Raw genomic sequence first — 24,499 nt, 5'->3', positions numbered from 1 at the left:
AATCGAATGGTCGTGTTCTGTTTCATCTTCCTGTAAATCGTACTCGTCCGACTCCAATCCTGCAAAGCCTTCACCCTCAGCCGATCCAACTCCATGGTTTGCTTCGCCCCCATTGGTATCTTCATCCTCGGCAACCCTGTGCCAAACAGCAACAATGCGGTAATTTAGCGAAACACGCAAATTTGGGGGATGTACTTCAAAGACAATTTCAGACCTATGACGAAGAAAAAGGGGAATATTTGTAAATCAAGTGAAGGGTGATAATACAACGGTACCTTCTTTCCATTGATGGAGACGGCGAAGCCATCAACTGCCGAAGACAACCGACAAGGCAGATCAGGCTCCGTTGTCGTCAAAGATGAGGCTATTTAGGGGGGAGGAGAAGTTAGCTGAGTTGGGAGGTTTCAGTCGTTCTCGGTGGTGGAGATAGGAAGAGACGGTGCGATTGCGACGGAGGGGAAGGGGAGGAAGAGGGTGCGATTGCGATGGAGGATAAACGAGAGGAATGTGCGATTAAATATTAAAAAGTGACCCCTATAATTTATATTAAATTACAAAAAGAACCAACAAAAGCATGCATTTTAATTATGGTCTCACCTGGTTGATCGGTGCGCCAAACATGAAAATGGCATTTTGGTGCGCTATGTATAGCCGCGTACCGAATCTGTGCCCCACAAACGGAACAAGAAAGGTGAAAACCGTCCCTTTCGGCCTCCTAGAATAAATACTAACTAGACAATAATTTTTGTAAATAATATGAATAATAGATTATAAAATTAATTTAATAAATTAAATTAAATATTTGTATACTTAGTAAATTAAATATTTTGTTATTGTTAATTGTGTACGAATAAATTAGACAAAAAAATTATTTAATTAAAAATAATAAATATAATTATCTACATATTTATTAAATTAAACATCTGACATATTTATTATTCACGTCATTAATATTTTTATTATCTATTTATATTTTTTTTTACACTTTTTACCAATCCGAGTGGGAACGGAACTCTCTGTTTTCAGACTTAGCTCAACAAAACAACGAAGAAACAGACATAAACATCTAAACTAGTATATAATTTACTTAATTATATTTAAAAATATATTAAAAATATCAAAATTTATTATTGTTGATTATTATTTAATTATTAGTTTAATTTTTTTAATTTAATAATTTAATAATATATTTTATTTTATATTTTTAAATATTAATAATTAATTAATAACAAAAATTAATAAATTCTGAATTATCATCTAGCTTTTCTTATATTTGAATTTGCAATACTTAACAAAGAAAAACACAGTAATAAAATATTAAAAGAAAAATATAAATATCTGTATGCAGGCTTTAAGTCATAGATGAAGAAGGAAGAAGCGAGTCGGTCACACCATACGTGTCGTGACAAGCCCTCACTCGCTCCTTACTCCTTTCTCTTCAAAATGTCAAACACCACGCGCCTCCAGTTTCCTTTTTTGTTATATTATTTTTCTTCAATTCAATGATTTACTCACCGTTTCTTGCCATTCCTCAGTCGTCTTCTTTTTGTGCTCCGTTATTCACCTTCATCGTTGGCAAAATTGAGGTGATTCTTCTATTATTTTGTTTGATTATTTGTTTGTTTGTTTTCTTCTCAAGTCTTAGCTGCTGTTTTTTGTTTGTTTGTTTTTTATTTTTTTCTCATGTCTTAATTTTGTTGTTGAATTTCAACTTATTATTATGAATTATCAACTGAAACTGGAGCTGTATTTTTCTCTGGAGAGTGGGTGTGTTATGATTTCAGAGGCAAGAGGCCAATTTTCAGTTTTATTGTAAACCGGTAACCGGAAATTAAAAAGCTTTAGGTTAATTTGGCAAAATTCTTCAAGTCAATGCAAGTGGCAGTGGATCTTGTTTCATAAATCGCGATGAGGTTGGAAAATTTTGCAAACTAGAATCATCATGCTGTTTAGGGTTTGATATTTTGATGAGAAGGCACCATGCATGTTGTTTTCACCCCCAAATCTTATTAAGGATGTAAGCTGCGATCTCTAATTTTCTATGAGAATCATTAACATGAAAAAAGATTGACCTTTTTTCCCCTTTTTTTTTAAAAAATAAAATAATTTTTTGTGGTCTTCAACCCATATGCATTTTTAGATTTCAGTTTGTTAGGACGCTATACCGGAAATTCCAAATCAATATATCTAGTGGAGCACTGGCTTGAATCATTTCCGTTTTTTGTTTTGTGGTTTTTGCACGCCATTTGAGGCTTGCAAACAGCTGTTTAAGTGAACCATGTCTTGAGTTACTTCCTGCCACGAACGGCGAGTTTCGGTGGGGAAAATTTAAACCAAACATGTTTGCTAGAGTGTGTGTTTGAGTTCCCATGCTTGAATGTAAATATGGCAGTTCACTTATGTTAGAATATGATGTGTAATGCAGGCTGCAGAGTATAGCAGTCACATTCGAGGATCATTATGAGTTGTGGCTGCTTTGGAGCCTCAACTCTCAAGAAGAAAAGTCCTTCTCCTACTCCCAATGAAATTGACGGTGAGGCCCTAGTGATAAATTATTTTCATACTTTTAGATAACCTTCAATAATGTCTAATGGCAGAATATTGTGTAGTTCCCTATACATTTCTGGACTTCTCATCAGCATGTTGTTTTTAGCTGCTAGAAATTTAGCTGAAAAAATTATTGAATAAGTTAAATTTAATAACAAAGGGAGAGAAGGACAAAATCTAGGTCCAGCACGTGATTTCATTCTGAGTTGTATGTTAATATTTGTTCAATTTGAGTATTGGCAAGTAGAGTTATCTTGGTTTATGTTTACTGCTCATAGGAAGGTCTAACAAGCAAAAGAACTTTACCAGAGTTGTTGTAATCTACTGATATTAATGCCTATTTAGTTTTTTAACCAGCAAAAACATAACCAGATTACTATTGACAGCAGAGATCCTTTGACTTGTTTCACTGGCTGGTTTATATTTGATAAGAAATGTTGCTACGGTTTGTTAAGAATTTCTGAGCCAATAGTTGTTAATACTTCTATATATACAATGTTACCCATTTATCGATATGTTTAATGCCTTATGCAGTTTATATACTTGTGCTGTTACTCAGGCTATCCACTTGATAATGTTAGACATTTCTCTGACAAAGAACTGAGATTGGCTACTGATAATTATCATCCAAGATATAAGATAGGACGAGGAGGTTTTGGAATTGTTTACAAGGTATTCAGGTCAATGACTCGTGTATAAGTTGAAACTTTGTGGAATTAATATACATGTTGATCAGTTAGAATTACAAGGATGATTCCTTGGGGGTGCTAATGTCTGAAATCTCCATAGTCAATGCTATAGTTTCCTTTTCCATTTTCTTCCCTTCTTTTATATTGAATTATGAATTAATGATTCCATTATAATGCAAGTGCCAATTTTAGGCCTGTTAGGCATTTGGATATTGCAATGAAAAGGCATTACATTCTTATTGAGGCAGTAAAAACATCTTTACATACAGAAACGAAATGTTGATAAACTTACCATAATGCTTATGCAACTTAAAAAAGATTAGACTGGTTTTTCAGAGCATCAATCCTTCAGTGAGTATTTATTAAGTATTTGACAAAAACCTTAAAATGAAAGGCTACCTATAGAATTGATACAAGAAATAATTACATCTTCGATCTCCTAATCGTCCCCTCTTCAAACCTTTTTGATTTACTTTTTAAAAGTAGAATTGTACAAATTACGATGGTATTGTATATATGATAGCTTACTTAAGCTGAGTCATAGTACTAGTTCAAATAAATAACGTGACATTTTATCTTTTTGTGTTTTACTAAACACCTATGTTGAACTTTTCTTAGGGAATCTTAAAAGATGGGAGACAAGTAGCAGTGAAGACCCTTTCAGCTGGGTCAAGGCAAGGAGTTCGTGAATTTTTAACTGAGATTAAAACTATATCAAATGTTAAGCATCCAAACCTTGTTGAGTTGGTCGGTTGCTGTGTTCAAGGGCCTAATCGTATACTAGTCTATGAGTATGTGGAAAATAACAGCCTTGATCGTGCATTACTTGGTAACTTTGAGTAATGCTTTGTTGTAAATCATGAAATAAAATACTAAGATTCACATTCTGATGAGAGAATCAAACATGTAACCTTTTCCATCTTTGTTTAGGCACAAGGAGTATAAACATCAGACTAGACTGGAGAAAAAGATCTATTATTTGCATGGGCACTGCGAGGGGTCTTGCATTTCTTCATGAAGAACTTGTGCCACACATCGTGCACAGAGACATCAAAGCGAGCAACATACTACTTGACACAGACTTTAATCCAAAAATAGGAGATTTTGGGTTGGCTAAATTATTTCCTGATGACATCACTCATATTAGCACAAGAATTGCTGGAACAACGTATGTTATAGTTCGGACTCCTATCATTTTAAAATTTTTTATTTTGTCATAGTCTTAGCTGTGGAGAATTTATACTTGTAAATTATAATGCATTAAACCTATTATTTTAGGCATTTCCTTCTCTGACTATATGCTTGTGATAGACTTCAATTTTTTGTGTTCATCTATAATGTATTAATGTTCTTCATAAAGGTGAAGCAAAAATGTTAGTTTGTTGCCCCAACCCTCACTGTTGTTGATACATTGGGATTTTTCTTATTTATTTTCTTTCTGTCAAGATTTTTAAAAATTTTTCAACCCTCAATTGGACTATGGAACTCACCAATATGTTACCCTGTTTTGGTTTCGATTTGCACAGTGGTTACTTGGCGCCTGAATATGCAATTGGTGGCCAGTTAACCCTGAAGGCTGATGTGTATAGTTTTGGGGTTCTTATACTTGAAATAGTTAGCGGCAGAAGCAGTTCAAGGACAAACTGGGGAGACTCATACAAACTCCTCTTGGAATGGGTAAGTGCATAACATCCTGTATTCATGCATTTTATGTTTGCTGATTTTCTGTGCGGATCAATTTTGGTTTTGCTGAGGGCACTGGTTAAAGAATCAATAAAAAGGAAGATTCTAAGTTTTTGCCATATCCAATTCATTGAATATTATGTCACGATAACAGGCATGGCAACTCCATGAAGAGGGGAAGTTGGTGGAGCTTGTGGATCCAGAAATGGGAGAGTTTCCTGAGGAAGAGGTGATTAGGTACATGAAGGTAGCATTCTTCTGCACACAAGCAGCTGCAAGCAGAAGGCCAATGATGTCACAGGTTGTTGATATGTTGTCCAAGAAAACAAAGCTCAATGAGAAGCAACTCACAGCACCAGGTTTCTTCCAAGACTCAGGAGAGTCTTCTCTAAAGAAGTCTTCTGGTGAGTCCACAAGCTATCAGTTTAGCTCTACCCCTGCCAGTATTACACAGGTCAACCCCCGGTAAAGCCAATATCGAATAAAATCAAATAAATCCTGTTGTGAATTGTAGATTTCAAAAAGAAAAGAAAAAAAAAAAGGAAATCAAGAGAAAGATGGCAGCTTCTTCTTCCCCCTTCTTTTGAAAGTGAAAAAAATGTGATAGGATTTTGTTTCCTTTTCTTTTAGTTGTAATTTTAATTTTTTGAATATAATGTGGCAATTGAAATTAAGTAACTTATGGGAGAGCATATTGTAATAAGAGGTAGATATTTGTTTGGAATGTATCTTAATTTACTTCATTTCTTACAGAAGGCAAAGCTAAGGAAATAAACTAAGGATCGAACTTTAGACATTTCGGTCATAGAAGTTCTAGTATCATGTTATGATATCACTTCTCCCAAAATCTTAAGTTAATAAGAGGAAGTAAAATAAATAGTTATATTTCTAACAATGGCATTGGAGAAATTCCAAAACACCCAATTCAAGATGATTGATATGTAGATGAGCTGTTAGATATAGGCTCACTGATTGATAATGTGTTCACAAATCACAAGCTCGAGATAATTATGAATTTAGACGTGAGAAGATTGTAATAAAATAAAGGGATTCATCATCATTAAATTTATAATTTTTATCCTATATGAATTTTATTATTTTAATTTAAAAATAATTAATCTCTTGATTTATCATTTTGGAGGAGCTTATCCCAATATTTTTGTGTTGTTTTGGTTGGTTGTGGGCTTCGGCTATTTACTCATGACAATAAAAAAAAAACAAATCAATTAACTGATTAAGCAGGAACCAGATGAACCAGAATAAAAATTGTAAAAATGCTGTACCCAAAAACTTTATTTACTTTCCCAGTTCCACATTATAATTATAAAATAAAAACCAATGCAAGTTGGCACAAATGAATGAAGGTCTGTGTTTTTTAACCATCTCTCTCAAATTCGATATAAACGGGAGGATGGATACCTGGTGCAAAAAAAAAATATAAAATAAATATAGAATATTTCGTACTAAAAGAGTGAAACATTGAATGTTTATATTCTAGTTTATCAAACTTTGTTATTAGGATTTGGAATTAATTTCAAAACAAAGAGAAAAATATCTAAGATTTATAGATGAAAAATATTTTTTAATATTTGTTTTATTTTTAAACTTTGTATCCATGTTGGCAAGTGGCTATAAGGTAGTGTTTGGTGGAAAGATAGAGACAAAAAGACTGAGACTGAGAGACAGAGATTAAGAGACAGTTTCAGTATTCTGTTTGGTGCAAAATGGGAGACAGAAATTGAAACAAGAATGAAACTCTAATTTAATTTGCACAAAGGATAAAATTGGAATTAATTAATTGAAATAAGGGTATTTTAGGTTTAAAATGTTATTAAAGTTTCAGTCTCCATCTCTAAAAATTTTAGTCCCCTGTGTCCCTATTTTTTGGAGGTACTGAAATACTGAAATTTTAGAAACAAAGATAGAAATTTTAATACCAATCTCTGAACCAACAAACATGATACTGAATCTTAGTCTCTCAGTCTCACCTCAACACCTCAAAACAAACGCTACCTAATAGATTAGTAATAGTGAAATAGGTATTGGTAAAGTAAACAACGGGGAGAGACCGAGAGAGAGAGAGCAAAGTAAAACCCGAGATTGTTGAATACTTGCAAATAATATAAGAAACAGACCAGACAGAAAATCCGATACAAAGAAAGCAATTAAAACAAACGACACCCGAAGTAAAACCCATAATCACACAAGTATGAAACAAATTCTCGTTGTATCAAAACCGATGAACACCGAATTTCCATGGTCAAAGGTCAAAGCAAGTAAAAAATAATGGATTTTGATAGATACAAAATCATAATGTTGTAAAAATGAAAAATATAAAAATAGCGAATCAATGAGCCATAGAAACTAAAGAGAAGAACAAAAGATATCCGCAAAGACTTCACTGAGAAGGGCGACAGCAGAAATGAGGTTCTGAGAGAGCCAAAGTGATGTGCTGAATTATGTAGCAGATTGCTCCTCAGTGGAAGGAGCTTCTTTTTGGGGTACCTCTGCAGTGCCATTATTGGTGGCAGCATCATTCGGTTGCGATGCAGGTGCACCTTCTGGTGCAGGCTTCCCATCTTTAGATGCTGTTTCTTTTGCATCCTTGCCATCTTTGGGGCCTTTGGCAGGTGCAGGTGGAGGCGGCATCATGTGAGGGGGTGGTGTGTGTTTCAGCTTCAACAGTATCTGCCGCATCCTTGCAAGATCCGTGGGTTTGCCGGGTTTTGGGCCTTGGATAACTGTAATTGATGGCTTATTCTCCTTATCCTTATCCTTCTTGCCTCTCCTCTTTTCAATGTTGGGAACCTCACGGGGAATGATCTCCCCAATTGCTTTCCAGTAATTTTTGTCGGCCTCTTTGTGGAACTTCTCTTGATTAGCTAAGTATAGCTGTTCCATAAGCGAATTTTATTATAGAATTAGAAGACAGGAAGGAAGTGAACAATGATGATGATGATGATGATGTTTTACCTTCTCCCTTTCTCTGTTTTGAACCTTGTTAGTCTCAACATTAAGCTTCCTTTTCTCATAGAAAGCCACCTTATATTCCTCAGCTTCCTCAATAATCTTCGATCTCATTTCTTTCTCCCTTTTCTCCTTCTCCTCTAACTGAATGGCATTTTGCCTGCATAAGGAATTCATTTTTGTTCACAACTGAGTTCCGCAAACATGTAATTGACCTTAATTGACCTAAGATCATATTGTAAGCAACACATTTGTACTACCATTAAGTTCAAGAATAATTTTCCCCAGATAACCAAACACAAAACCTAAGAATAAACTGTCAGGAGGACTTGATGCAATCCTCATCAAGCTTTATCAGTGTCATGTTATTTCATAAATTACTTCCATGAACTAGTCAAATATTGTCAACTAGGGTATGATCATTCCACTCCAAACAATCAACAATTACCACTCCCCCATGGCCCCATCACTTACTCCAACATAATGGAATATAAGAAAGATCATGAAGCTCTAGAATCAGCTTTGACTAAGAGGTCCTATGACCCTATCCAACAACTAAAATTTGATAGCGACTTAAACCTCAAAAGCCCCTCACCATGCAATAACTATAGAGATCTAACTTCCAAGGGAAAAAGCTCGCTGTAATTGAAAGTGATACTATATATAATCTCCATAACAAGTTCAAGCAAACCTGTTCCTACTTACAGTAAGAACTGATCAACATTGATAATAAATTTCAGCTTGTGAGAGAGAGAGAGAGAGAGAGAGAGAGAGAGAAATCATCTTATACAATACACACAGCTCAAGTAACAAACTGAAGTGAACTTGGAATAAATTAGGACTAGTCAATTCGCTTTCTTTCTGATCCTAGCTGATCACAGAAAACTCAATTGAAAGACCGAACTTCGGGATCAAGCATTGCACTAAACTTCCGACTTAGAGCAAAATCAAGTTAGATCTAAGCAGATTCAGACGAGATCTGACAAAATTTCACAAAAATAAATTCTAATCAACAAAGCGAGACGAGAGAGATAGAGAGAGAAAGAGAAATCCGAAACACTCACCGGCGCCACTCACGAAGGGCGTAACCTTCCTCCGGTCCCATCTCTGCGGGAGCTGGAAGCACCGGTCCGTCTGAGACGAAAACGCCGTCGTCGTGGTAGCCGTTGCCGTTACCGTTTTCTGTTACATGCACCGGTTCGAAGGGAGACTGGGAGTAGCTTGGATCCGGATCGCTGAAGCCGAAGATGTCCGGTGATGCAGCCGGAGAAGTGTGGTCGACGACGGGGACATCGCCGCCGGAGAAGCTGGAGTAGCCGCCGTATCCGGAGAAGTTGTCTTCGTCGGCGTGGTTTTGATGGTGATCGGAGTCGACGCTGAAGGTATCAAAGGCAGACATGTCTTCTGTCTCTATGCTGTTTTTGTTCTCTCTCTCTTCTGTACAAAGATGGGTGCTTCGTTTGCTTAGCTTAATTGAATTATTGTTTTCAGAGAAAGAGAGACAGCTGCTGTTAGAAATTGGAACGTTTATTTGACAAATAAATACCCAACGCTGAAAAGAATTGAAAATAAATGGAAAAAAGTTAATTATTCATTTATTCGCCTTTAAAATATTATCCAATTAGATTTATATATTTAGAGAATTTTTAAAATGATATATTTTAAAAAATAATTGTTTTTAATTATCGTAAAAGTATAATGTTATTATTTGTGTAAAACTCTCTTGTATTAATAGTGTATAAAAATTAATTTTTTTCCAATAAAAGAAAGAATCACTTTTACATCTCATAACAACTTTTATCATATTGTTAATTTGTTATTATCATTATTTTGGTAGGGGAATGGAAAGATGAACCAATGCTCAGTTAAAATTCCGTATATATATATTATTTAAAACTGAAATGCAACGATGCTGTCTTTTTTACACAAGAATGTAGAGAAATTTTACGGATGGGAAATGTAGAACTACTAATTGCCGCTGAGATATTTTTAATACTTGGATTAGCACTTGATCAATTCAATTAGGTATGAATATCATTAAATATGCATAACTTCCATCGAATTTAATTAGTTTGTTGTTTAATCAATCAGTTAATTATTGACGATGATTATGTTTCTTTTCTTTTTCTGTTGGGAAGGGGAGTTTTGACTTTTGAAGGTGGAAGGGGATGATGATAAAAACTATAATACACCTTGTATAGATTAATTCCAATTGTGTGGAATGAATAATCATAAACACCAAATATTGGTGAAACTAAGCAAGTAATGGAACTTAATAAAAATTGCAACAATTAACTGCAATTTTCTTTACAAGGACGGAATATTAATTTGACATCATACACCGTTTAATCAAATTCGCTATAAGCTGGTTAAGTTAATGAATGATGTGAACATTGCTAGAAGACGTATTGATCAACAAAGTGTATTATTGTGACTGAAATATTAGAATGTTGAATTGATGTTAATTCCAATTTCTAACTATGCTGCCAAGATGTGCATTAAAAAGATAAAAATGTATGTGAGGGCTACCTCATTGCATCTTCTGCATCCAATTCCAAGCATGCATTGAGAGAATGAGCATAAGATGTGAATATTTTCCAAATTCTTTTCAGATATCAACCTTTATTTGTCTGAGGATCTTGATCTGATGCAGGAAGTGGGAGCTCTACGTTGGCTCTGGATTCGCTCACGAAAAACAACCACCACGAGCTCTACTTTGGCTCTGGATTCGGTTGCGAAAAACAACACGCATGGCGAGTAACATATTCTGATATGCATGAGCCAACACCAGCCACACTGTGTAGTAGAAAGAAAACATGGTAGGCTTTCCAAGGAACAGGAGAAGCCTGCATTCCAGGAATACCAAGCAGTAGAAGTAGCAAGAGTGTGCAGATATTCCTGCATGACACAATCACAAGGTAAATTATGCTCTTCATAGGTGATTACACTGCAAAAGAATCTCACCAAATTATTTTTCCAAATTCGAAAGAAACAGTGGCAAGATTTTAAAGTTGTGCAGTCCAAGATTTGCAGACTAGAGATAAGGATTCAATCATATAATTGGAAAAAGAACTATATACCTGCAAATAGACGCGAGTCAGAACTGTGCGCTCTATCCTGCAATCTCATTGTAGGTGTTTGTGGCTTCTTGATGATGATCTGAGAATGCTGGAACAATCTCAGGATGAACTTTTGGTACCTGCTTCAGTATAAAGTTGTCATCTCAGTACCAATCGATCACTGCCATCACACACAACATTCATTGTAGATCTACCTCGTTCTACATGAGTGCCATTTTTTTTTTTTATCTTTTTGATGGCATGTTATTATCAGCACTTCATCCAAGATTATTATTTTGGTGATGCAACACAATAGTAGTCAAGTTGTGATGGAAGTAAATGTGAGGATTGAGATTTTGATTGGGAAGACTTTGATTTCAGTGCCAATTAAGAAAAGATATTGGCAGTCCTCCAACTTCCTCAGTCCACTTCAAGGATTAACATTAAGACCCACTTTTTAGACCATTTTTCAGCTATTCTTCCTTTTGGTAAATAGCTTCAATAACTTTAGAGCATCAGACACCTTTTCCTGGAAAAGAAAAATTTGAACTGATATATGAGATTTTGCTATCTGATGGCACATATCCTTCTTCACACATTTCAATCAGCAATTTTTTCGCTTCAGCCCGATATGACATTCTAAGTTCCCTATCCATCTCTGGCTGGCAGGACAATTTGCACCATCCACAGATTAGAATGTCGTATGTTGAAGAATAGGAATTCTTCCCCTTGTCAGCATTTCATTCAAAAGTTCTCTAGCATGGCGCATTTTTCCTGCTTTTGCATAATCATTAATAAGAGCGTTATAGGTGCCAACAGTGGGAACAAAACCTTTGATTATCATTTCACAATAGAGCTTCATAGCATCCTGTTTGTTTCCAGCTCTACCATGGCCAAAAACCAAATTATTATAAGTGGTGGCATTCAGTGTCAGTCCTCTTTCTTTCATCTCGCTAACTAATTTCTCTGCCTGTCTCATCAAATCAGAAGTTGAAAGACCTCCTAAAAGGGTATTATAATTGGTAATGTTTGGAGAGATTCCATCAGCCAACACATAAGTATTGAATGCCTTGTCCACATGACTTCCTACAATGTAACCACGAATAAGGGCATTATAAGTAACAACATCAGCTAAAATTCCACTTGCCACTATTTCAGTGAGCACTGCATTTGCTTTCTTAGTCATTCCTAACCTGCAGAGTACGGTCATTAGAGTGTTATACACAGTCTGATTGAGTGTGAGGCCACTATCCACAAGCATCTTGTGAATTTGCAAAATCGCATTTGCTCTTCTATTCCTTGAGGCAGCTTTAAGCATAAATTTATGAGTAACTGGCATAGGAACAAGCCCCATAACTAACATTTCACTCAAAACATCCATTGCCTTTTCAAATTCACCAGCTTTAGAAAGCCCACCAATCAGAATGTTAAAAGTGACTGCATTTGGCATTACCCCGCTGCTCTTCATCTCAGTCAAGAGACCCAGTGCGCCTTCAGTGTTCCCTTTTATGCAGTATGTGTTAATTAGAGTATTATATGTAGTACAATCTGGAGCTAAACCCAACTCTATCATTTTTGAAAACACAGACTGCGGACCATATTTCCCAAGCTTCAAAAGCCCCTTAATCAAAGCATTATATGCAACAACATCAAACTGTGTGCTTTTCTCTGTCATTTCCTGGATTATGGAGAGTGCAGCTGATTTATTCCCATCATTAAAGTAGCCATCTATCAGAGAAGTGTAGTTAACAATATCTGGGCAAAGACCCCAAGAACACATATCTTTAATTAATGACTCAGCTTCCTCCATTCTTCCAACTCTTTTCAAGTTGTTAAGCATGATATCAAATATTACATTGTTTTCCTCTAATCCCTGTGATTTCATTTCCTTATAAAAGCAAGCAGCAGCTTCCTGTTCGCCTGCCTTAAAATAGCTATCGATTAAAATTGCATGAACAAAAGTATTTGGCACAATGTTCCTTTCAATCATCTTCCCTAACACATCAACTGCTTTATTGAGCATTCCTTTTTTGACATATCCCTTCATAATAGAAGAAAAAGTAGCAACATTTGGAAGAACGTGTTCCTTGTCCATGTTTTGTAACACCAACTCTGCACATTACATGTCTCCTACCTTGCAATAGCCATCAAGCAATGCTGAATAAGCAACACAGTTTGGGACAAGATTGAACTTTAAAATTGTTTGAAACATATCCTCAGTTCCAACCTTAAAAAGCCCATCCATCACAATTCTGTACATAACTATATCAAAAGATAAGCCCCGAACAACCATCTGGCCTTGAAGATTAAAAGCTTCCATTATCCTCCCCGATTTGAACAAGGAATTGAAAACTGTAGAGTACGAGACATGATTAGGGTCTAAACCCATTGTGTACATCTCTCTCAGTAGCATTGCCGCTTCATCCAATTTGCCATGCCTGCAAAGTCCATAAATAATTGAACTACAAGTAACCACATCAGGCATGATCCCATTCATAATCATTCGCTCATAGAGAGAAAGGGATTCTTCAATTCCACTATGCTTAGCATATGCATCAATTACTGTTGTGTACGTAGAAGGTGTTGGCTGCAAGTCTCTTATCTAAGCCTTAGTTTCGACAAGACGGTTTTCCAATTGACCAGTTTCTTCATCATTCCGAAACCCCAAAATCTCACTGAGAAGAGACTCGGCCCTCACAAGGTTGCCCATCTTACAAAAAGCTTTGAGCAAAGTATTGTAGGTAACAATATCCGGCCTGATGCCATCCCTCCGTCCGTTCTCCATCAAAAGCAAGTCCACGCATGGAAGATAAAGCCCGAGAGGCTTTGCAGAACCTGCCATAGGCCACGTAGAGGCGAATGTGGGTGCAGAAGAAGGAAGCATAGAGATGGGTCTTCGTGGGTGGGATCAAAATCGAACCTTTATGGGAAAAGGAGGAGAATATTCTGATGGGAGTGGAAGTTCGGGAGAAAGTGGGAGCTGGAGAGTGTGAGGTTGCGGCGGTGGAAGAGACAAAACACACAAGTGTCTTTGTTCGCAGGTTGTTGAGAAGCCTCATTTTTGGTGAAGAATTCATTCAAACATCGAAGGAAACGTTTTCTGAAGTGGTGTTGTGCACTGCTATGGTGGAAGAGGAACACAGCAGCCAGCACTAAACACTGGAAGTTGGATACTCTGTTCTGTTCAGCTCTTATGGCTTTCTCCTCCTTCTGTTTCTCTTATTTTTCCTCTTTTTTTTTGGACTTGGACATTTTTTCTCCTTAATTTGTTTATTTGGGCTTTTCAGATAGAAGTCAGTCACAGACCAATATATCAGGCCCATGTAATTTTTAAATAAATGAACAAAAACACACATAAAAGTACAGAAGGGATTAAAAATTTAAAATAGTGCAATACATCCCAAAATTGTTTTTGCAAGTCAAAATTATTTTGATGGATTCAGAAATAGAAGCAAAAGTTTAATTTTGTTGTGCTGGTAGCGTAAAATAGTTTTATATTAATAAAAATAATTATTTTTTATATTAATTATATGAATAGTGATATAAAAGAACGAATGTGATTAAACGATTGTGTAAAACATTTTACATCGTCAATATACTAAAATTAAGAGAAGTGCTGCACATTACAAGTCATACAAGTTGGGTCAAACTCAACAAAAATGACGCTCACCTATACAAGCGTGTCAACATACGCGCTACTAGATGGTTTCCATAGCGCGTTTCGCGCTTCGCGTTTCTCTTCCACCTCTTCATCTTTCTTCTTTTTCTCCTTTTTTTTGTGTTTTTCTCTTTTTTTTCACGTGTTTCATCTTTAATATATTTTTTTTACTACTTTGTTATTGCTACATTTTTTTCTTCTTTTCTTTCTATTGATTTTTCAACATTATGTATTTTTTTCTCTAAAAAAATTATGAGAATATAAAATAAGAATATGAAGAAAAAGCAGTAGAAGATGAGTAGAAGATGAGAAGAATGAAGAGGAAGAGTTTTGGATTATACAGAACTTATCAGAATAAAAATACACTCAAATATCTTCGTGTTACACCCAAATTTGCTGCAAATACAGAAAAATATTTCTCTAATATTGTATTTTTTTTTCTTTTTTTCCTTATTTCTTTCTTTCTTTCAGTTAAATGAATGTAAATTCATCATCTTTCAAGTAATTTTACAGCATTATGTATTTTTTTCTTCTTTGTTTGATTTTTTTTATTCTTGTTAAAAGAGTAAAATAAGAAGAAACTTGAGAAGGTAAAACAAAAAAGAAAAGATGAATAAGAAAAAAAAGAAGATGGTGATGATGATGAAAAAAAAGAAGAAGAAGCAACAGAAAATTAGGAGGAGGAAGATGAAGAGTTTCGAATTATGCATAACTTATTAGAATAAAAATATACCAAAATTCTTAAAATACACCCAAATATCTTCGTGTTACACCCAAATTTGTTACAAATAGAGAAAAATGTTTCATCTAATGCTGCATTTTTTCTTCTTCTTTTTTTAGTTCTTTCTTTCTTTCTTTTAGTTAAATAAATGTAAGTTCATCATCTTTCAAGTAATTTTGTAACATTATGTGTTTCTTCTTCTTCTTTGTTTGTTTTTTTTTTCTTGTTAAAAGAGTAAAACAAGAAGAAACTTGAGAAGGTAAAACAAAAAAGAAAAGATAAATAAGAAAAAAGCAGCAGAAGATGAGAAGGAGGAAGAGAAAAAATTTTGAATTATAAAAAAATTATCAGAATAAAAATACACTCAAATATCTTCGTGTTACACCCAAATTTGCTGCAAATACAGAAAAATATTTCCTCTAATACTACATTTTTTCTTTTGAATTGAACCACACCTCATCCATTTGATTTGATTTAAAACAATAATCAACTTTGTTCTGGTTCAATTGACAATATGAGTCTGAATTATTCATTATCTTCAACAATAAGATAACTGATGATGGAGGAGAAAGAGAAAAAAAAAGAAGAGAAGAAATTCCAATGAAAAAAGAAAGAGGAAGAGGAGGAGGAAGAGGAAGAGGTAGTGTTGATGACAACGATAACGAAGAAGAAAAATAACAAAGAAGAAGAAGAAGAACGTATAGTAACAGTACGAAACGCATGAATATAAATGACTTATAAAAATTTGTATGGGAAAAATACTTGTATGTGCAGAATAATTCTAAAATTAAACTCTAAAACAAACTAAAAATAATTTTTTAACTGTTGTATCGGAATTTGAGAGATTACAAGTTGTATGGTGATGCGTGAGCATCTTATCTATCTTTTCCTAGTGAATTTGCATCTAATTTGTTGAGTTTAATTAAGAATTAATTATATTTTAGCCACTATGGATGCTATTTTGAGTTTTGTGCAAATTTATTTATTTTAGGTAGCATTCGGAGGGATTTGATGAAGTTTCTGCAGAGAAAAAGAAGAAACCAAAGAGATGACCAGCGAAGACCGACGCGGACGCATGGCTCATGCGACTGCGCGGAATGGAGAAATCGTAATGACGCGATCACGTGCCTGACGCAAACGCGTGGACTGGAATATACACAAATGACGCGAGCGTGTGGACGACGCGGACGCGTCACATGCGCGATCTGCAAAAATACAAATGACGCTGGTTACGAATTTTGGGCTGTTTTGACCCACTTTCCAGCCCAGAAAACATAGATCAAAATGGACAAAGCAAGTGGTCCCCAACCATCAACTGAAAATCTGTTAATTAATTCAAATTTAAATTCAAATCTTATCTTTTAGGAAAAGATATTATTTTTAATTTTTGATTTTAAACCTATTAGGATTAGTAATAAATAGAAACTCTGTACATTTAGACAGGCACCAGGTTGTTACCAGAACCCTTATTTTTTCTTCTCTGAACCATGAGTAACTAATCCTTCATTGTTAAGGTTAGGAGCTCTGTTTATTTGTAATGGATTAATTCATTTGATCTTTATAATTCGTTCATGTTTTGATCTACATTTCAATAATTATTTTTGCTCTTAATTTAATGAATATTGGGTGGAACGGAAGTATGACCCATGTTCTCATTGAGTTCTTGTAAAACTTGGAAAAGCTCTTTACTTGAACAACAGCTTGAAAACATATTATCCTAAATTTTAATTATTTGGATTTAATGGGATACGTGACATATAATCCCCTTATTTTTTGGTAATTAAAATTTTTGTGGCATATAAACTGAAAATTGATTTTTACCCTCTAATTGGAAGTAACTGACCAAGAAATTGGCAGTTAATGAATTTTAGAGGAGACTAGGAAGGTCTAAGGAATTAGGGCCTAGTAACATATAGTTTGCCATGAAATTATATCTTGCATGATTAAATTAGTTAGTAATAAAAATTAATCTGGAAAAATAGATAACTCTGAAACCTTAACTATCATTTCATTATATTATTCCCAACTTATTTATTTGTCTGTGTTTAATGTTCTTTGAATACCAAAACACTTTTTTCTGCTTGCCTGACTAATCCTATCAAACACTATTGTTGCTTGATCTATCAATTCTCGTGGGATCATTACTCACGTAAGGTATTACTTTGTACGACCCGGTGCACTTACCGGTTAGTAAGTGTGGGTTATAAAAACTGCACCAAATTTTTGGCGCCATTGCTGGAGATTGACTGTGTTGTTTGATTGCTTAGATTAGACGTTTTAATTTTAATTAGTTCTATTTTATTATTATTAATTTTTTATTTTCTAATTTTTTTTAGTTTATTTCCCGTACAGTTCGTTCGTCCCCCTGTTTCCCTTACGTCCTTTTGCTTTGATCTTTCTTTTTTTTTTTTCTTAGCTCGTTTGTTTTAATTTTTATTTTATTATTTCAATTTTATTTCTTTCTATTTTTACTTTCTTTTATTTTTGTTTTTGTTTACTTCCATTGTTTTATTTTCTCGTTCTATATTTTATTAGTTTTAGTCTATTTTTATCTCAAAAAAAAATAATAATAATAAAATAAAAATAAAAATTTTAATTAAATAACACCAATATTGTTCTTAATTTCTGAAATAAGTTTGGTGTTACCTATTTATTATTTTTCTTTTATCTATTTTTACAGAATCCACTATGGATCTCAATAATAATGCTAATGTCAATATGGCAAATCCGAATGGGGATGATCAACAAAGGAGAGTGCTTGGCTCTTATTCTACCCCTACTGCGGATCTTTATGGAAAAAGTATTGTGGTGCCCCCTATTGCTGCGAACAACTTTGAGTTGAAGCCTCAACTGGTCACCCTGGTGCAACAAAACTGTCAGTATTATGGCCTTCCCCACGAAGACCCAAATCAGTTTATTTCTAGTTTTCTGCAAATTTATGACACCGTGAAAACAAATGGAGTAAACCCAGAGGTGTACAAACTCATGCTCTTCCCGTTTGCTCTGAGGGATGGAGCAAAACTATGGCTAGATTCTCAACCAAAGGACAGTTTGGATACTTGGAACAAGGTGGTTACTGAGTTTCTCACAAAATTTTTTCCACCAAAGAAGCTGACTAAGCTTAGGATGGAGGTTCAGACTTTCAGACAGAATGATGGTGAGACTCTCTATGAAGCTTGGGAGAGATACAAGCTACTGGCTAGGCAATGCCCTCCAGACATGTTCTTCAAATGGACACAAATAGACATATTTTATGAAGGCTTGGGTGAAATGTCCAAAATGTGCTTAGATAATTCTGCATGAGGTTCATTGCATAAGAAGAAGACACCAGAGGAGACTATTGAGCTTATTGAATTAGTTGCTAGCAACCAATATTTATACTCTGAGGCTCCTCAGAAGAAGGGTGTCATGGAAGTGGAAACTCTTAATGCTATTCTTGCTCAGAACAAGCTTATGTCTCAACAAATAAATCTTCTTACTCAACAGATGGGTGGCATGCAAGTCTTAACTATCAACACCCGAAATTCCCCTCAAGAAGTCTCGTATGACATGATAGGTAATTTTGTGCATAATGATAACTATGATTATACTCAAGCCTCTTCTGAACAGGTCAATTACATGGGGAGCGCTACTAGAAATCCCAACAATGATCCCTATTTTCAGACATACAATCAAGGTTGGAGAAATCACCCAAATTTTGGATGGAGAAACCAACCTCAGAGACCTTAAAATTTCAACAATAATTCTCAAGGCGGCTTCCAACAGAACAATTACAATAACCGCCAACCTCAGCCTCAGCAGGCCAACTCTAAATCTAAGGAAGATTCGAATTGGGAGATGATGAGGAGTTTTATGCAGAAAATAAGAGCCTCCATCAGAAACCTGGAAGTGCAAATGGGCCAGCTAAGCAAGCAAATACCTGAAAGGTCTGCAAGTACATTTTCAAGTGATACAATGGTAAACCCAAGAGAAGACTGCAAGGTGATTCAATTGAGAAGCGGTAAAATAGCTGGCTCTGAGACAAGGGCTAATAAAGAGCTAGTTGAAAAGAAAGCTCCAGAGGAGAAAAAGGAAGAAGTGGAGCACGCCCCTACAAAGCGTGCAGACAACCCATTCCCTAACTCTCTAGACACATATCCTACATTACCAAAGGCTCCTGAATACAAGCAAAAAATGCCATATCCTCAGAGATTTCAGAAGGCTTCCAAGGAAAAACAATTCTCTAAATTTTTAGATGTGTTCAAGAAGCTATAGATCAACATTCCCTTTGCAGAGGCTCTGGAGCAAATGCCTCTCTATGCTAAATTTATGAAAGAATTGTTGACCCACAAGAGGAACTGGAAGGAACAAGAAACAGTGATGTTAACCAAGGAATGCAGTGCCATTATTCAACACAACCTTCCTGAGAAGATGCCGGATCCAGGGAGCTTTGTCATTCCTTGCACCATTGGAGATGTCACCATTCAGAGAGCTTTATGTGACCTTGGAGCTAGCATCAATCTCATGCCACTTTCAGTGATGAAAAAGCTTCAAATTGAGGAGGTAAAATCCACTCGTATTTCTCTTCAACTTGCTAACCTTTCTATTAAATTACGTGTGGGCGTTGTTGAGGATTTACTTGTTAAAGTAGGACCATTCATCTTTCCTATTGATTTTGTTATATTAGACATGGAAGAGGAGGTAAAATCCTCTATTATACTTGGTAGACCCTTTTTAGCTACAGGTAGAGCTTTGATTGATGTACAAAACGGTGAATTGACTCTGAGAGTCAATGAAGAACAGGTGGTCCTTCATGTTTTTGAAGCTCTCAAGCACCCTAATAATTCGGAAGGGTGTGTGAAAATAGACGTTATTGAACCACTTGTTCAAGAGACTGAAAGCTGAGGTACTCACCCCAGAAGGCTATGGTCTACACGCCCAAAGCAGAGGAGGAAGTCCCCAAGCTTGAGCTCAAATCCTTACCTCCTTCTCTGAAATATGTGTTCTTGGGTGAAAATGATTCATATCCAGTGATTATTAGCTCTTCTCTGAAACCTGAAGAGGAAGAGGCGCTTGTTTCAGTGCTCAAGAGTCATAAAATGGCTCTTGGGTGGACCATTAGTGACTTGAAGGAGATTAGTCCAACTAAGTGTATGCACAAGATTCTTCTTGAAGATGATGCCAAACCAGTTGTGCAACCACAAAAGAGACTCAATCCAACTAAGAAAGAAGTGGTCCAAAAAGAGGTAATAAAACTATGGGAAGCAGGTATTATTTACCCTATTTCTGACAGTCCTTGGGTAAGTCCTGTGCAGGTAGTTCCCAAGAAAGGCGGGATGACAGTGATCAAGAATGAAAAGAATGAGCTTATTCCTATAAGAACAGTCACAGGATGGAGAATGTGCATAGATTACAGGAGGCTCAACACTGCTACAAGGAAGGATCATTTTCCCCTCCCTTTCATTGATCAGATGCTTGAGAGGTTAGCTGGTCATGCTTTTTATTGTTTTCTAGATGGATATTCTGGATATAATCAAATTGCAGTGGACCCTCAAGATCAAGAGAAGACAGCATTCACATGTCCCTTTGGAGTATTTGCCTACAGGATAATGCCATTTGGACTTTGCAATGCTCCAGCAACTTTTCAGAAGTGTATGCTTTCAATTTTTTCTGATATGGTTGAGAAGTTTATTGAGATATTTATGGATGACTTTTCTGTTTTTGGTAATTCTTTTGAATCCTGCCTTAAACATTTATCTCTTGTCTTGAAACGGTGTCAAGAATCAAACCTTGTTTTAAATTGGAAAAAATGTCATTTTATGGTTACAGAAGGCATTGTTCTTAGACACCAGATTTCAAGTAAGGGGATTGAGGTTGATAGAGCAAAGGTGGAGGTAATTGAAAAATTACCACCACCAACTAATGTTAAGGCAATTAGGAGTTTCTTGGGTCATGCAGGATTTTATAGAAGATTTATAAAAGATTTTTCTAAAATTGCTAAACCATTGAGCAACCTGTTGGTTGTTGATGTTCCTTTTGTCTTTGATTCTGATTGTCTGCATGCTTTTGAAACTCTGAAAGCAAACCTTACCTCTGCTCCCATTATAGCTCCCCCTGACTAGGATCTACCATTTGAATTATTGTGTGATGCTAGTGACTTTGCTATAGGAGCTGTTTTAGAACAGAGGCATGGTAAGCTTGTACATGTCATTTACTATGCCAGTCGTGTGTTGAATGATGCCCAAAAGAATTACACAACTACAGAAAAGGAATTATTAGCTGTTGTGTATGCTGTTGATAAGTTTAGGTCCTATTTACTTGGTTCTAAGGTTATTATTTATACTGATCATGCTGCTTTGAAGTACCTTCTAACCAAACAGGATTCTAAACTAAGATTAATCAGATGGGTGTTGCTCCTTCAGGAGTTTGATATTGAGATAAAAGACAGGAAAGGGTCAGAGAATCAAGTAGCCGACCATCTTTCCAGAATTGAGCCTGAAGCAGGAGTGCAACCACCCACAGCTGTGACTAAGACGTTTCCAGATGAGCAGTTGTTCCTCATTCAGCAGGCACCATGGTTTGCAGACATTGCAAACTATAAAGCCATGAATTTTATCCCAAGGGAGTACAGTAGGCAACAAGTGAAGAAGCTATTGACTGATGCAAAGTACTACATTTGGGAAGAACCATACCTTTTTAAAAGGTGCTCGGATGGAATAATCCAGAGATGTGTCCCGAATGAGGAAAAGCAGCAGATTCTTTGGCACTGTCATGGATCTGATTATGGAGGCCACTTTGGTGGTGAAAGGACAGCTACAAAAGTCCTTCAGAGCAGGTTTTACTGGCCGACTCTCTTTAAAGACTCAAGAGTATTTGTGAAGCACTGTGGCAGATGTGAAAGAGCTGCAAATCTCCCTGCAAACCATGAAATGCCACAGCAGGGGATTCTTGAGGTTGAGTTGTTTGATGTGTGGGGTATTGATTTCATGGGACCTTTCCCACCCTCACATTCAAACAACTATATTCTAGTGGCAGTTGACCATGTATCTAAGTGGGTGGAAGTCGTAGCTTTGCCCACCAATGATGCCAAGGTGGTAATGAGCTTTCTTCAGAGATATATCTTTAGCCGGTTTGGTGTCCCAAGGACACTCATTAGTGATGGAGGAAGCCATTTCTGCAACAGACAGTTGGACTCTCTTCTGCAGAGATATGGAGTCCGTCATAAAGTGGCAACCCCCTATCACCCTCAGACAAGTGGACAGGTTGAAGTCTCCAACAGGGAACTTAAGAGGATTCTAGAAAAGACCGTCAGTGTTTCAAGAAAGGACTGGTCTAGGAAGCTTGATGATGCTCTCTGGGCATACCAGACAGCGTAAAAGACTCCCATTGGCATGTCCCCTTATCAGTTAATCTATGGCAAAGCCTGTCACTTGCTAGTTGAGCTGGACTGCATGATAAGAAGATTGCCATCAGAGTCTTTGAGCCAGGACAAAGAGTGCTTCTGTATAATTCAAGGCTCAAATTCTTTCCCGGGAAGCTGAAATCCCGGTGGTCAGGACTGTTTGTGGTTACCAGAACCTCACCATATGGTCATGTGGAAATACAGGAAGAAAATTCTAACAGGAAATTTACCGTGAATGGCCAGAGGTTGAAGCACTATCTTGGAGGCGAGATTGACCGCCAGAGGTCCACTCATCTGCTGAACTAACAGAACTGACCGTCAAGCTAGTGACGTTAAAGAAGCGCTTGTCGGGAGGCAACCCGATAATTTCGTATCCTTCACTATTTTTCGTAGTAATTTCTCTTAGTTATTTTATTTTATTGAGTTCTTACTAATTTTCTGATCATGCAGCTATGTTCTCCCAGGAACCAAACATTTAAAAAAAAATGGGCACACGACGCGATAGCATCATTGACGCGGATGCGTCACTTATGTGTGCGTGAAAAAAAATGTTATTTGACATAGAGTTGCGCGGGAGTGACGCAGGAATGGAGCATTTCGCACAAACGATCCCACGCGGTCACGTACTCCACGCGTTCGCGTTGTTTGTGATTTTCGCCCTTCACGCGGACGCGTGACCTGCAAATTCGACGTAAAAGAGTGTTTGGGCAGAGAGTTGTGCTGACTTGGGGCAGGAAGTGTGCTAGAAGCACAAATTTGGTCACGCAGACGCGTCCCTGACGCGGCCGCGTCAATTGCACATTTGGCCATCCACGCGGACGCGTGCATGACGCGAACGCGTCGTATGAATAATTGGCTCCCAAGCCAAGTGAACAGAGAGTCGCGCGGGCGCTCGGCTGGCTTCACGCGAATCGCACAAAAACCAGGGCACACGGACGCGTGCCTGACACTTACGCGTCATTATGGAAATTTCGCGACCCACACGAACGCGTGCCCCACGCGGTCGCGTCGCTTGCGCCGCCCAGTTTTCTTTCTCTCTCTCCCCCAATCCTAATTCTCTCTTATTCTTTTATCCTTTTATTTTTCTCTCCTCATAATATTTGTCTCTTCTATTTTTAGTTCCTATTTGCTTGAGGACAAGCAAACCTTTAAGTTTGGTGTTGTTGGACGCTGCGCTTATTGGTTTTCTGGCACCAAAAGGGAGGCGAATCATCTTCACGGAGGAGCACAACCTGAAAAATAAAGCGACCACTAGGATAACTAAGGTGGTTGAGTTCCTTTCATTTTTGTTCCTCCTTTCTTTTTCTATGTTATGTTCCGATTTTCTGCTATTTTACTTTGTTTGTTTCATGATCTTTTATTAGTTAGAATTCTAGGACTAGTTTTTTTTTTTAATTTCTTTAATGCTGAAAAGATGTTTCATGTACTACTCATTGAACTTGAATCTAAAAAGAAAAAAAAAGTGATGTATTGCATGAGAAATTGAGTTTAATTCTAAGAATAATCTTATTTACTTAAATGTGGTGGTATTTTCTGTGATTTTTGAATGCATGATATGAACAGTGCATATTTGAATTTGAATCAAGTGATGTTGATGTATAAGGAACAGGAATTTAGAGAATTATTATGACTTCTCTGAAATAAACAAAAATTTAATCCTTGAAGCAAAAGAAACAGCAAAAGAAAAAATCATTATATAAATAAATAAATATTAATAAAAGCAAGGTCCAAGACTCCTAGCATCAATGACTAGGGAGGTCAGACATGATTAAAAGCTCAAAAGAGTTGTTTCCC

At 36.3% G+C, this 24,499-nt stretch overlaps 3 protein-coding genes and 1 non-coding gene across 6 annotated transcripts; 1 reads left to right on the top strand and 3 right to left on the bottom strand.

Moving 5' to 3' along the window:
• Nucleotides 1-1,369: 1,369 nt before the first annotated feature.
• On the top strand, nt 1,370-5,715 carry LOC107480815 (cold-responsive protein kinase 1). 3 transcript variants are annotated; one of them, XM_016100993.3, is made up of 7 exons: nt 1,370-1,586; nt 2,426-2,533; nt 3,107-3,219; nt 3,855-4,065; nt 4,167-4,404; nt 4,763-4,913; nt 5,074-5,715. In XM_016100993.3, exons 2-7 carry the CDS (start codon nt 2,461-2,463, stop codon nt 5,386-5,388), a joined length of 1,101 nt encoding a protein of 366 aa, XP_015956479.1. In that variant the 5' UTR covers nt 1,370-1,586; nt 2,426-2,460; the 3' UTR covers nt 5,389-5,715. The 3 variants fall into 3 exon arrangements, with proteins under 3 accessions (XP_015956479.1, XP_015956480.1, XP_020994648.1); XM_016100994.2 differs by having other exon boundaries at nt 3,082-3,219; XM_021138989.2 differs by lacking the exon at nt 3,107-3,219.
• A 1,391-nt stretch (nt 5,716-7,106) lies between these two features.
• On the bottom strand, nt 7,107-9,407 carry LOC107480816 (clathrin light chain 1). Its single transcript, XM_016100995.3, has 3 exons — nt 8,951-9,407; nt 7,893-8,046; nt 7,107-7,811 (listed from the first exon to the last, which is right to left on the bottom strand). The coding sequence occupies exons 1-3, from the start codon at nt 9,283-9,285 to the stop codon at nt 7,377-7,379; spliced, it is 924 nt and encodes a 307-aa protein (XP_015956481.1). The 5' UTR covers nt 9,286-9,407; the 3' UTR covers nt 7,107-7,376.
• Nucleotides 9,408-10,208: 801 nt separating this feature from the next.
• On the bottom strand, nt 10,209-14,123 carry LOC110279462 (pentatricopeptide repeat-containing protein At5g14770, mitochondrial-like). The gene is given in 3 exon segments (XM_052259001.1): nt 10,209-10,784; nt 10,967-11,660; nt 11,663-14,123. Coding segments are annotated over 2 exon segments (1,986 nt in total). The 5' UTR covers nt 13,449-14,123; the 3' UTR covers nt 10,209-10,784; nt 10,967-11,460.
• A 4,318-nt stretch (nt 14,124-18,441) lies between these two features.
• On the bottom strand, nt 18,442-18,548 carry LOC127746345 (small nucleolar RNA R71). The gene has a single exon (XR_008007964.1). It is a non-coding gene; the product is annotated as a small nucleolar RNA R71 (small nucleolar RNA).
• Nucleotides 18,549-24,499: the final 5,951 nt, after the last annotated feature.

Source organism: Arachis duranensis, chromosome 3 (genome assembly GCF_000817695.3).
Source record: "Arachis duranensis cultivar V14167 chromosome 3, aradu.V14167.gnm2.J7QH, whole genome shotgun sequence".
In the NCBI taxonomy this organism is placed as follows: domain Eukaryota; kingdom Viridiplantae; phylum Streptophyta; class Magnoliopsida; order Fabales; family Fabaceae; genus Arachis; species Arachis duranensis.
The sequence above is the reverse complement of the archived record's forward strand: the minus strand, read 5'-3'. Positions and strand labels throughout refer to the sequence as shown.

Bases quoted from the DNA above. Each gene is read 5' to 3' on its own strand.
- LOC107480815 (XM_016100993.3), top strand. From the start codon at position 2,461: ATGAGTTGTGGCTGCTTTGGAGCCTCAACTCTCAAGAAGAAAAGTCCT. The intron at 3,220-3,854 runs GTATTCAGGTCA...AACTTTTCTTAG, and splicing joins GTTTTGGAATTGTTTACAAG to GGAATCTTAAAAGATGGGAG. The intron at 4,405-4,762 runs GTATGTTATAGT...CGATTTGCACAG, and splicing joins ACAAGAATTGCTGGAACAAC to TGGTTACTTGGCGCCTGAAT.
- LOC107480816 (XM_016100995.3), bottom strand. From the start codon at position 9,285: ATGTCTGCCTTTGATACCTTCAGCGTCGACTCCGATCACCATCAAAAC. The intron at 8,047-8,950 runs GTGAGTGTTTCG...TTCCTTATGCAG, and splicing joins GCCCTTCGTGAGTGGCGCCG to GCAAAATGCCATTCAGTTAG. The intron at 7,812-7,892 runs GTAAAACATCAT...CTTATGGAACAG, and splicing joins AAAACAGAGAAAGGGAGAAG to CTATACTTAGCTAATCAAGA.